Genomic DNA, 12880 nt, shown 5'->3' with positions numbered 1-12880 from the left:
ATTTATAATTTAGTGTTTAATTTTTAATTTTAAAATAAAAATTAAAAAAATTTGGGAGTGATGGAATTGTATCACTAGTGACCAACCCCACTACATTTCTATCATTAGTGATAAAATATTGGGTGATGACATGGCATGAGTTGATTGAATATTGAAAGTGATAGAATTCTATCACTAGTGACCACCCCTCCTCCCCTAAGAGAGTAACAGTGAGATTGATGGTTAGTGACAAGGCTAATATCTTAGGTTCAAGTTGAAGAAATTCGCCGTTAAAGAAAAAAAAAAACAACTTGAGAGAGCGTACACTTCCTAATGTGAGATGAAACATGAGAACTTTAAAAGTTTAAACAACCTTCCAAGATTATAACTAGGGCAAGATATCATTTTATTTGGGTATAGAGAAACAAAAGATGGAAGCCAAGGTTGCACTACACATGCATGTGCTCATTATTGTTGTTTTATTTAATTAGGAAACTTAGGTTCCATCTCAAAGCCATAAACGTCTATCTATTGACTGGAGATGTTACCCCTTTATTACTTGTTATACTGTCTCTACTTCAGAACATCTCATTCGGGATGTGGCATTGCTGGACATCTAAACCGCACTGGTTGGGCAGATTCTGAAGCACATGCCGCACCACTTGCATCTGCTCATCCTGCTTACCACCTTGTTGCTTGGTTTGCCTCATTACCTCCTTCATCGCCTCGCACTGACACTCCTTTCTCATGTTTTGGAGCTCATTGCAGCATTCTTGGAGGCCTTGCTGCTCTTGTTCACGTTTATTGATGCTCATCACAAGTGTTCTAGGCCTGCCAAATATTTCTTTTTCCACGTACCTGTTGGAAAACGTCAGTATAGACGGACCCATAAATTTTTTGTCAGTTCATTTCATTTTTGGTGATTGACTGATTGATGGATTTTATCAATTGTGAATTTTTTGCTAGAAAACAATACTGAATGGTTTAGGGAGAGAACATATGGTCAAGGGATGACCATTTGATACCGGATACCGGTACTCACTTTCCTCGTTTTTTAGTACCGCTACGGTATCGAACCATACCGGTATGTTGGTACCGATACCCACTTTTTCCGTTTTTTCAGTACGAATTCAATACCGAACAGGTACCATACTCATCCCTGATGGTAATCCATGCATGTCGTTACCATTTGTAGAACAAAAGAAAAAAGTATCACCAAAAATTTGATTGGTAATTCCACTAAACCCCGAAAAGAAAGAAATTAAAAAAACAATAATTTTAAATTTCCTCGTACAAATTACGAGGAGTACTCCCACAAAATAAATAAATAAAGTTTTCGAAATTTTGTTAAATTAAATACAAAATTTTAAAAAAAATTATTAATATTTGTCTAACTGTGTACCTTCGACATTGGTTGACTCGTCCTTGGACCTCACTTTTGGTGCATTGTTTTGAGCCCAAGGGCCAGAAAGGGTTGCCGGCGGTGGTGGTGATGATGGTTCCAATTTGGCATCGTTTTGTTTTGAGTTTGCATTGGTTAGGGAGGTTCTGAGCCTTGTGCTTCAACTGTTGAATCTCCTGTGAACCATAGTCTCCTCCTCCACGTTGGTGTTGAACGTCTCGGAACACCTTCTTGACCGCCTCACACTGGCACTCCTTGTCGACGTTTTGGAGCTCGTTGCAGCACTGCTGGAGGCCTTGCTCTTGCTCTTGCTCCTGGTGCTTTTTCTTATGCTTGTTATCATCGAAAGATGTTTGACCCTCAAGGAGGTAACTCTCACACTGGTTGAACTCTCGTTCCTGTACCCGTTGCCTACATTCCTGCTGTTGTGAGATTGGATTCTGGTCATCGTCGTCGATGATGGTGGTGGTGATTATGGTTGTATGGGCGGAAACAAAGGCTACTACGGAGGCGAATGCGATGGCTAGAAGTATCAGCTTTGCCATTGCCATTGTGATTGTGGGAGATGGTGTGAAGTGTGATGGTTGTGGTGGTGGGTATTTAAGGTGGTTTGGAGGGTGGACACGTGGAGAGGTGGATGAATAGGTGGTGGAAGATCATAGCTATCACGTTCGAGTTGTTGCATATGTTATGTGTGATTTTGGCGGTATGAACGAGGTGTCTTTTCTTCTGTTGGAACCTTTTGCTCTCATAATTCCATGTGGATATCATCCTAAATCGATATCAACTTATCGGTAACCAAAATATATATCAAGTCCTTCAGGGTTTAAGTCCGAATTCAATCACTAATTCATACGTTCGGACTGTTTTGACAAACTTTCAAGTAACTAGTGGTATCAAGTCATCGGGATTCCCTCGCTATGCGTTTGGTCGTTATTGGTTCATTACGATATTGCCACTCACTATAGCAACCAAAAGAGTAAAAATAAATAAATAAATCGCAATATGACCAAAATAATGTCAATACGTGGTTTACACTGATCGAAAACAATTATTCAGTAGATATCGATTCAGTTTGTGTTCAATAGAAATCGATTCAATTTGTTTAATATATATACCGATTATTAGGACCCATATGCACGTTGCTTCGGCTCAAGCCTAGTTGATAGAACAGATGGAATTACACCATAATTACAAAGTCACCAATAGCATTCTAGGAATGGAATACAATCTCACTTTGCGTGGCTTCCCCTTTTTGTGGTCAGTCTCGTCTGGATTTACATTGATGAACAGTGACGGAACTAGAACTTTTTAGTCAGGGGTCGTAGTAGAACTATTTAGTATTTACAAAATTTCTAATAGTTATTGTTTTGGTCAAAAATCACACAAAGATAATGTAACCAAATCTAATTTTTGTGAGGTTGGATGCCTGGTTAAATGAACAAAAGTGTAAACAAGAAATGAATGAAATTGATGATGAACACGAGCATTTATACGAGGAAAAAGCCCCTTGATCAATGAATGATCTCCGGCATAAAAAACCTCGGATAGTGAAAACTATCACGATCAACTATATTGAACAAAAAAGGTTACAACTTTGGAAGATAACAAGCTTGATACAACGATTTCTAGTGTGTTTGTGTGTGTATTCGCCAACTGATTTCAGAGAGTTAGAATGTGAGCAAAAATGTGTTTCTAATAATAGCTTGTTATCCCTTTTTGAATAGAAAAATATCTAGATAACTAACTATCCAAAAAATGTGCTTGTCATCCACGATCACCACAACGGTCATCACTTCATGCACGTGCCATAATAAGGAGCATATTCCCATGGAATCTCGGTTAGAACAAGTCTCCTTCGAAATATACCTATAAAACAAGCTAAAAGGTGATGAAAACAGTTGTTAGTTTTAGAATATCAAAGAGGATCCTGGATCCTTAGCCTTCCTGCACCATTTCTTGAGGATCCTTGATCCAAAAAGAACTGAGGATCCGTGATCCATAACCAATAAATTCTATCCCTAACAATTACCCCCAAACATGACTAGTTGAAATCCAATCAGATAGTCATGTTTCAGCGAAATGCGGACTAGCCGTTACATATGGATAGAGCCGTTACAGGCTTACGTCAACGATGATAATCCCTGCAACAAACAATCATTATAAATAGGATAAGGATAGTGGCGATATTTTGCATTTAAATCCGAGATACTTCCCTTTAAATCCTCATTCGAAGATCACTACAGGTATCTCCTTCCTTCTTCTCTCTAAATTTCTTTCCTTTGATCCTCTGTTACTTCAAGATCCATGGCTAAAATGAACACCCGATCCTCTCCTGCTAAGAATCCCGAGCACAACAGCCCTCCGAAGAGTCAGGGCCTCACTAAGAATCCCTCCATGGAGCTGTGCCGCTTCACTGATCCTGAAGTTGATCAGTTATGCCACTGCTTCCCTGATGGAACTGTTTTCCAGCCATTTGACTCTTCGATGAAGAGTGATTGCTTGTCGGAAGTTTGGATCACTTTTCCTGCAGCCCCATTCCAAATAGGATTCATCTACCCCTTCCCGGCGTTCACACAGAGCTTCCTCACCTTGACTGGTCTGTGCTATACCCAGGCCATGCCAATGGTGTGGAGGGTTTTGTACACACTCGAGCACATCATAGAACACGAGGGAATAAATATAGGCATGCCTGAGTTAAGCCGCTTGTATAACCTAGTCAGCCATGGTTCTCATCGCTTCCTCTTCAAGCATAAGCCACAAAAACTCCACCCCTTGCTGAAAGTCACCAAGAATGATAGCAACTGGAGAAACCAGTTCTTCTTTGTGAGGAGAGATTCCATCCCAAGTGGGAATCATCTTCCTAAGAAGTGGATATAGGATCCTTAGGCCAGGATCAAGGTAAGACTTTTCTTTTTCTATTGAGGATAACTGATCCTTCTTCTTTTGTCTATGCAGCTATTTCCCTGTCACACATACAAGAATCACCTGTTACCGAAGAGAGGATAACTGCTTTCTGGAAGCTTGATCCTGCTGTCAGAACTTATCCACCAAGAACAAAGGATTCTCTAGAAATCTCATCCACTTCCTACACCATGTCAAGTAAGTATCCATTTGTTTAAATATGTAATTGAAAAATTAAATGATGAATACATATCTGTTTGGTTTTTATGTGTGTAGGCGCTGCTAAGTCATCAAAGTCTGCCTCCAAATTCAGTGTTGGTGACATCCAGGATATCGTATCTCCAAGGTCCATCAAAAAGGAGCTGGCTGCAAGCCAAAGCATGCAAGAGGCTAAGGGCATGAGCACCAGGGGCAAAGGGACCAAAAGGAAGAAGCCCACTGAATCCTTTGAAGGTCTTCCTCTGATGGAACGTCAATTCCACGACTATGTCTTCGAGGTAAGGATCTTGCATCTTGAAACTTGCACTTTTTCTAAGGATAAAGGATCCTGAAAATTAAACCTTTCCTTGCAGAAATTTGCTGAGGTCCAAATCCTCCTAGACCAACGTTTGGCCGAAGCTGAAGGGAGAATCCTTGACCTCCAAAAGATAGCAACTGCCAAGGACAAGAAGATCTCCCAACTCGAGATGGAGAACAATACCCTGCATAAGGAACTGCTTCTTGCTGAGATCACTGCTAATAAGGAGAGATTGGAGGTTATCGACGGAGCCAAACACTCTGCTGCCATTGTGATGCTAAAGATCAAACTTCAAATGGCCAAGGAAGCTGCTGATCCTTCCTTTGACAGGTCAGAGTGGGATGTGGAGGCTTGGACAAAGAAGCTGTCAGATGATGAGGAGCCGGAACAGGTGCTGGCCCTTGAAGCTGGTGGGAGTGGAGCCAAGGATCCTAAGGATACAACAGTGGCTAGTGGTAGTGGTGAAGGCATGGGAGAGAAGGTGGATGAAGCAGCCAAGGAATGAGCTACACAAATGGGCGATGATGGAAGTGGCCGGAGCCCATTTTTTTGTGGTTTAATGGTTTTATTTGATGATGTTTGGTTTCAAACAATGATGGTTTGTAATAACTTTAGACAATAGCTTTTAGGGTTAAGGATCACTGATCCTTTTGGACAATAGGGGGTAACAAAGGTGGATGGGTCCTTCTGTTTGTGGAGGATGAAGCCTTTGATGCCCCTCGCCTTCTGTAGGATCGATCGTCGACCTGTTTGAGTCGTTCAGAGAAGTTCGTATCCGAATTAAGAGGCGGAAACTAATAATTCGGTGCTATTAAAGCTGTATACACTTTAAACTTGCTGTTGTATTGATTTTGAACTCTATTACAAGGTTTGACAGCACTTCGGCAGCACTTTGTGGCTCAACCGGAAGATTACACTGTTCTCCTATGTGTTGAATCGCTCAGCTATATATAGATATGTCTGGGTCGCTTATATGACAGCCATATAAGCGATCCTGAACTTGCCATATAAGCGATCCATCAATCATGACCTAAAAGCGATCCACACTACTACTTGACACATAAGCGATCCTAGAACTATGTACAAATAAGCGATCCATATACAACCAAGCTATTCTAGGATTCCGTGTCATGTTTGATCTGCTCAGCTTCAAGACTTGATGGAAGACGTAGTCAGCAGACGTAGGTGCACTAACAGACTCCCCCTCGGATGTTGACGGAGTCTTCATAGATCTTTCCAATCTGTCTTCGCACATGTCTATCTACTATCTTCATCAGTCGACAATCTGCCTCTGAAATATCTGTCATTCCAAGAATCCTCGTTCTCTATCTTCATCATCATCATCAAACTCTTCTCTCTTGAATGTTGACATGGTGTCTTCAGACTCCCCCTCTCACACAGCTGGGATTGTAGTCTGGAATTCAATTTTTCACTGATTCTGAGATCGCAAACAGGCTCCCATCAGGTTCTAGATTGAAACCTGGCTCTTTTACATCTGCACAATCTCTACCCAATCATAAGTTTCTACAAAGATTAAAACTTTTCAACAATTTAGAAACTATGTTGAACCAAAACAGTAATGATTTTGCATTCAAGAATTTATAACTGGTTCTTATCAAAACAGCTTTACCATCTACACACAAACATTCCCAAACTAGTTCTTCAAGTTTAGCATTTTGAATTTTGAAAATTAGCATCTCAACACCAGTTGTCGAAAATCTTTTTGATTTTTCAAAAATTATGCTAAAACACACTGAAAATCTTTTTGGATTTTTGAATAAAAGTAAATGCAGAAATTAAAATATTTACAAACAATATTTTTGTGAGTTTGTGCAAGAGGATCATATCAGTTATGAAACATATCACAAACACCGTTAAGCTTGATTACATATTATGTTATAAACAATTTACCTAGATTGTCAGTATGTTTGTCCACTTAAATTTTCACACAGATTTCAATTGATTCGAGATACGATATTAATGTTTTAAAGACTTAAACTTAATTGTGTATCACTCCACCTGAATATACTCCCGTATCCAGATCCCAAATATTCAGTCTTACAGGTGAGTATACCACAGATGATATCTGTAAAGGGGTAGATGCGAAACCGTGAGAGCTCAGGTCAGAACTTCCGTTCGGCAGAGAGATGACGGCTCAACTTTTGGTGGGTCCCCTTTAGAGGATCTTTTTTACAACAGCAATGACTATCAATTTTATTGTTTAATCAGATTGCTGAGGGCGAGCTTATGTTTCAAAGCTTTTTGCAGAAAGTATTATTCGGGGACTAGGTCAGTATTTCCATACAGCAGAAGTCCCGGAATAATACCCCAGATATCACTGAGCATAAAGACCTAGTATCTCAGAATACGGGACCTTTCAAACAAGATTTCAGGGGTTACCCATATATCCAAGAATAGTTACCCACAAATTAAGTAAGTTTGATTTAGGTTTATATCTCGTTTCAATTTACTAAATGTGCGAAAATCTACTGACACATCCGCAGTAAGATTGTTTATCACATTTTGACTTTTCAATTCTTTGGCGTGCTGTGATAGTCTACTGATGTACTATCATTTCCTCTTTTATGCAACAAAAACTCATTTTTCAATTTTATCATGTTTTTGGCTTTTTCAAATTTTCTGATGTTTTTGGATTTTCTAAAAATTCTTACTCCCCCTAAAATTCAAATACATCTAAAGAAAATAGAAAATAAACTGTACCGAACATGACAACCGATATCGAAACACTTCAATTCTCCATCCTTTTGGCTTAAACAATCAGAACTCCCCCTCACAACAAACTATTTTCCCATAATGATTTCAAAACACTCAAGTATGTTTTAATCAGAATGGTTTTTCCGGAAAATAAGTTTCGTTGATTTTACCTTTTGTAAAAATGGGGTTTAAATCATCACATTGTTTACCAATTTCCTGAATGATAATTAAATCAAGTCCAACTTAATGACCTTGATTTAACCACTTGTAAGATCTACACCAATCACTACCAAACAACCACTTGTAGGTTTAGCAATTAAACTTTTCAAACCTGTTTTTCAACCAATTACCATTTTGGTTGAATTCTCAAGGTGCCGATTCCTACTCCTCGCTTATAAACCTGGGAGTTCCGGCAAGTCCTGCAACTTTTCAAACAGATTTAGACAGATGCCGATTCATGATCCACAATACCATCTTGGGATCTCCGGCATGTCAGGATTTCATTCTTGAAAAAATATATCCACCCAAGCCTGACCTTCCTTGGGTGTAACCTCATTATTTTCCTCGTTCCTTTCAACCGACTTGTAAACCCATCCTTTGGAAGCATAAAAATCTTTAATGCTTTGGGCCTTACCACTGACCATTTTTCCAAAGATGCATTTTACATTTCCGTTAAAAGTTTTTTCAACATCAATTTTCTTCTTGTCAGAATAAAACTGATTTGATATTTCAACTTTTCCGATTTTAGATTTGTAATTTTTAGCATTTAGTGGCGGAAAATTCACATCGTCCACTTTCTGAACTTTCTTTTCAATCTTTTTCTCAACACGTGGCTCCTCTGATTTTATGGAATCAGATTCATCACCAGACTTGTTACCTGAACCTTTTACAACCCATTTCTGATTTGTAGCATTGTCTATTCTTTTGGAAGCACTCTTTGAAGATTCTCCTTTTTCATAAGTCGAATTCTCAAAGCCTGTGAACTTCCGGGTTGACAGTTCAGTCTTCTCAACAACTTTTTCTTTCATTTTTCTTGAGACTTCTTGTTTTGGTCGAAATGTCTTTGGACAATCTTTCGCAACATGACCCACAACTTTACACTGAAAACAAGATCTCTTTTCAACCTTCTTCGGATCTTCCTTCTTCTTCATATCCTCTTGCTTCTTTGCAAGGAATTCTTGATTTGTTTGATTTCTGAATGATTTTTCTTTTTCAGCTTCTGTTGTTTTTCCTGCAACAAACATTGTTTTTGGTTTATAAACTTTTTCATTTTTATAGTTTTTCTGTGGAATAAAACCAAGACCTTTTTTTTGAAATTACGATCATGGTTTGGTTTCTTTTGGAAACTATAACCACAATTGTAACCCATTTTCTTGTTAATTCTCTGTTGATCTCTTGAAGTGTATTGTTTTGGTTTTCCATTAAGATTGAAATCTTTTATATCAAAAATATTAATTTCTGTTAGTTTGAAAACCTTGTGAATCATTTCAAGTCTAACACTCCTTATTGGAAAACTTTCATCTGAATATAATTTGTCAGAACCTTTCAAAGTATATGCCACTTTGACTGATTCATCATTCAAATTAGATTTCGAAAGTAAAAACTCTTTATCATAAACCCGTTTGTCCTTTTTAACTGTTGGCTTTGACGCACTGGACCCAGACTTTGACTCGGGTTTTGACTTCGGTTTTGATTCCTCATTGTCATCTATGTCTAACACCTGATCTACCATACTTTTTATCAACTTTGACTCATGATCAGTGTCGGATGACGTATATGTGACATCGATATTTTCTGGCAAGTTATCCGATGGCCCAGACTCCCATTTCAAATTGATTGCTTTATTGACTCTTTCTGAATTTGGATTTCGAGGTGAATATCCATTTTCAACTGGGGGCCGACATCTATTGTAGGATACACTCGGCTTCTTACCAGAAGTCTTCAACTTTTCTTCATCTTTTGTCACGGATTTTTCTTCTTCAAATATCTTCACTTCTTCAAATGTTTTCAAATCTTTCACCACTGGATAAATCCTGTCAACAACAAAAGTAGAACATGAGTAACTGTCTAATAATTTCTTAACTTTCTCAGTTTCTATCTTTTGTGTTGCCAACTCAAGCTCGAGATCTGCACATTTCTTTATGTTATAATTCGCCGTATCAAGCTGTCTTAGATAAGCTATCTTCAAAGTATTCATAGCTTCAGCTTGTTCACCATCAGAATCTGTATATTTGTTGATTTCTCTGTTCATTGTATCATACGATTCCTTCAACTTGTGAATATTGTGCAACAACTCATTGTTCTGCTTAATCAGCGAATCACAGTTCATGCACTTTTCTTGGACCATGACCGGTTCAGCATCCACTTTAATCTCAAATTCAGGAACTTCTTTCACTGTCCTGCTTGAATTTAAAAATTGAGCTCTTCTCAATTTTTCGGCTTTTGCTTCTTCCTTCAATCTCTCTTCCTCTTCAGCCTCCTCTATGATCTTTCTTCGTCTCTCTTCAGCAGCTTCCATGACTTTTCTGCATCTTTCTGCACATTTCAAATCATAAGCATTAGCAAAGAAAGCATGAGAAGTGTTTTTAGACATCTCTTTAGCCATAAGATTTTGATCTGGACAAAAATCATCCCAGGTAAAACCTTCAACCATCTTTTCATCATCTTGTTCAGCTAGACACACTTTGCTATCTTTTGGAAGATACTTTTCCCAGGTAAAATTATCATCTTTTCCCTGACTAACAACACATGCTCTTTTATCAGCCACATCTCTTCCATGAGCAGTTTGTGCCTGATGCTGCTGTGTTGGTTGAGTGATTTGATGATAAATGGCCTTCTTGTGATAATCATTGTTTCCGAAAGGATTCTGGGCACCGGTAGCTTCACGGTTTTTACATTCCCTCTTGAAATGCCCCTTCTCCCTGCAACGAAAACATGTAACTTTAGATTTATCAAAACCTAAAGTTGAAACGTTTGCATCACGAAAATCATCACGGCCAGTAATTTGTTTAAACTTCTCAGCGCGTCTCATCACACTCACCATACACCATTTTATAACCATCAATTCCATTTCTTCAGCATCAATTTGATCGTAATCCTCTTTCGTGAGCATTGGATTACCGATCTTTCCTGCAACAAAACAACTATAAGATTCTAAAATCATTCCTAACAAAGACATTTGATTTTTTGCAATATCTTCAGTGTAGTCTTGATCATTTTCAAGGCTTAACACAATGTTACACTGAAGTTTTCTACCATTCTTTGTTACAGAGATATTAGGATAAAAAGATGAGAATCTTGTGCTGTTGCTTGACCCTTGAGATGTCTTCTTTTCAATAGAATCTTTAACTCTGTAAGCAGTTTCAATCTTAGGAGAAAACTTTGTTGAATCAGTAGCACCATGCTTGTAGTACAGACTGATATCCTGTTCTCCATCATAGTTTTTCATCCTGGCGATTTTTCTCTGCTCCATCTCTTGAGCTTCCAAATGCTTGATAAAATCTCCGAAAGTCATAGTTTTGTAATCTTTTCTGTTAGACCTCAGCATCATCAGAAATGTTCCCCATGTTTCGTATGGAAGCGCATCTGCAAGTTTTTCAATTAACTCATCAGTATCCTTTTTAATACCTAACTTTGTCATATTTCTCACCAAGTTACAATATCTATCAATAATCTGCTTGGTGTTTTCAGACTTTAAACCACGAAACAAATCAAATTCTTTCTTCATGAGAGATTTTTTATTCTTAAGCATATCATCACTTCCAATAAACTTTGCTTCCAACTCAGTCCAAATTGAGTATGCAGTTCCGTCATGTTGAAGCAAGATCAGAATATCTTCTTTTATTGCTTGCTGAAGTAGACTCACCATAAGCTTCTCATCACGGTATTTCTTTTTATCATCTGAACTCATTTCTCGAAGTGTTTGCTGCACACCATTTTTAACTGGTCTAACATATGGTTCTTCAGTATGTTCCCACGCATCAAGATGATAGGCTTCTACCCAATTTCCGAATCTTTCCGACCACACGTTGTAATCATCAATATCCATGAGTTTCGGTGGTTTCTAAGACGTTCCGGTTTCATTTTCAATCAAAGCACTTTGAGTAATCGAAGCCGGGGTAGCAAAAGCGTTATAAAATTCAGTATCCATTTTTCAAATTGTTCACAAATTCACAATGTTTTTCAAATTTTAGCAATCTGTTCACAAAAACGGACTATTCTATACACGGTCCAATAAGATTGTCAAATAAGCGGTCCAAACACAATGTCCACTCGAGCGATCCGATCAAATAAGCGATTCAAAAACTTGACCTGATGAGCGATCCAAATACTGTCCGTTCGGGCGAACCAAAAAATTGTTTGTATAAGCGGTCCAAAATAATCCCGTTGAGCGATCCAGAAATCTTAGTTCGAGCGGTTCACAGTTTGTTCGTTCGAGCGATTCACAGTGGTCAGTTCGAGCGGTTCAACCTTGTACGAATGAGCGGTCCATAATCAAAATTTCGAGCGATCCAGAAGTCAAAATTGATACTTGGAGCGGTCCAGACAAGCAATTTGGAGCGATCCAGATGCTGACATCACCTTTTGCGCGATTCTGAAAAAGCAAATCACCTAAAAAACAACTTTCTAGGTCGATTTTAGTTCTAAAAACTTCAAGGATTTGTTAATTCATGATTCCGAGTGCACTGTGTGATTTTGAGCTTGTTTTACCGTGAAAAATTTTGAAAAAGTGAAGAAAGTGTAGAAAATCAGAAGAATTGCAGCTAAAATGGCAAGAACTCCTCCTCCTGAGCTCTGATACCACTTGTAGGATCGATCGTCGACCTGTTTGAGTCGTTCAGAGAAGTTCGTATCCGAATTAAGAGGCGGAAACTAATAATTCGATGCTATTAAAGCTGTATACACTTTAAACTTGCTGTTGTATTGATTTTGAACTCTATTACAAGGTTTGACAGCACTTCGGCAGCACTTTGTGGCTCAACCGGAAGATTACACTGTTCTCCTATGTGTTGAATCGCTCAGCTATATATAGATATGTCTGGGTCGTTTATATGACAGCCATATAAGCGATCCTGAACTTGCCATATAAGCGATCCATCAATCATGACCTAAAAGCGATCCACACTACTACTTGACACATAAGCGATCCTAGAACTATGTACAAATAAGCGATCCATATACAACCAAGCTATTCTAGGATTCCGTGTCATGTTTGATCTGCTCAGCTTCAAGACTTGATGGAAGACGTAGTCAGCAGACGTAGGTGCACTAACACCTTTTATTTCCTACACTACTTTGAACCTTGTTAATATGGACACCCTTTGCCAACCCAAGTGGACGGGCCACGTTTTGCTGGTAGAAAC

At 38.5% G+C, this 12880-nt stretch overlaps 1 protein-coding gene across 1 annotated transcript; it reads right to left on the bottom strand.

Moving 5' to 3' along the window:
- Window positions 1-342: 342 nt before the first annotated feature.
- On the bottom strand, window positions 343-1962 carry LOC110912748 (2S seed storage protein-like). Its single transcript, XM_022157547.2, has 2 exons — window positions 1382-1962; window positions 343-837 (listed from the first exon to the last, which is right to left on the bottom strand). Exons 1-2 carry the CDS (start codon window positions 1930-1932, stop codon window positions 558-560), a joined length of 831 nt encoding a protein of 276 aa, XP_022013239.1. The 5' UTR covers window positions 1933-1962; the 3' UTR covers window positions 343-557.
- Between the last annotated feature and the right edge of the window lie 10918 nt (window positions 1963-12880).

Source organism: Helianthus annuus, chromosome 15 (genome assembly GCF_002127325.2).
Source record: "Helianthus annuus cultivar XRQ/B chromosome 15, HanXRQr2.0-SUNRISE, whole genome shotgun sequence".
NCBI lineage: Eukaryota > Viridiplantae > Streptophyta > Magnoliopsida > Asterales > Asteraceae > Helianthus > Helianthus annuus.
The sequence above is the reverse complement of the archived record's forward strand: the minus strand, read 5'-3'. Positions and strand labels throughout refer to the sequence as shown.

Bases quoted from the DNA above. Each gene is read 5' to 3' on its own strand.
- LOC110912748 (XM_022157547.2), bottom strand. From the start codon at position 1,932: ATGGCAATGGCAAAGCTGATACTTCTAGCCATCGCATTCGCCTCCGTA. The intron at 838-1,381 runs GTACACAGTTAG...GTTTTCCAACAG, and splicing joins CGAGTCAACCAATGTCGAAG to GTACGTGGAAAAAGAAATAT.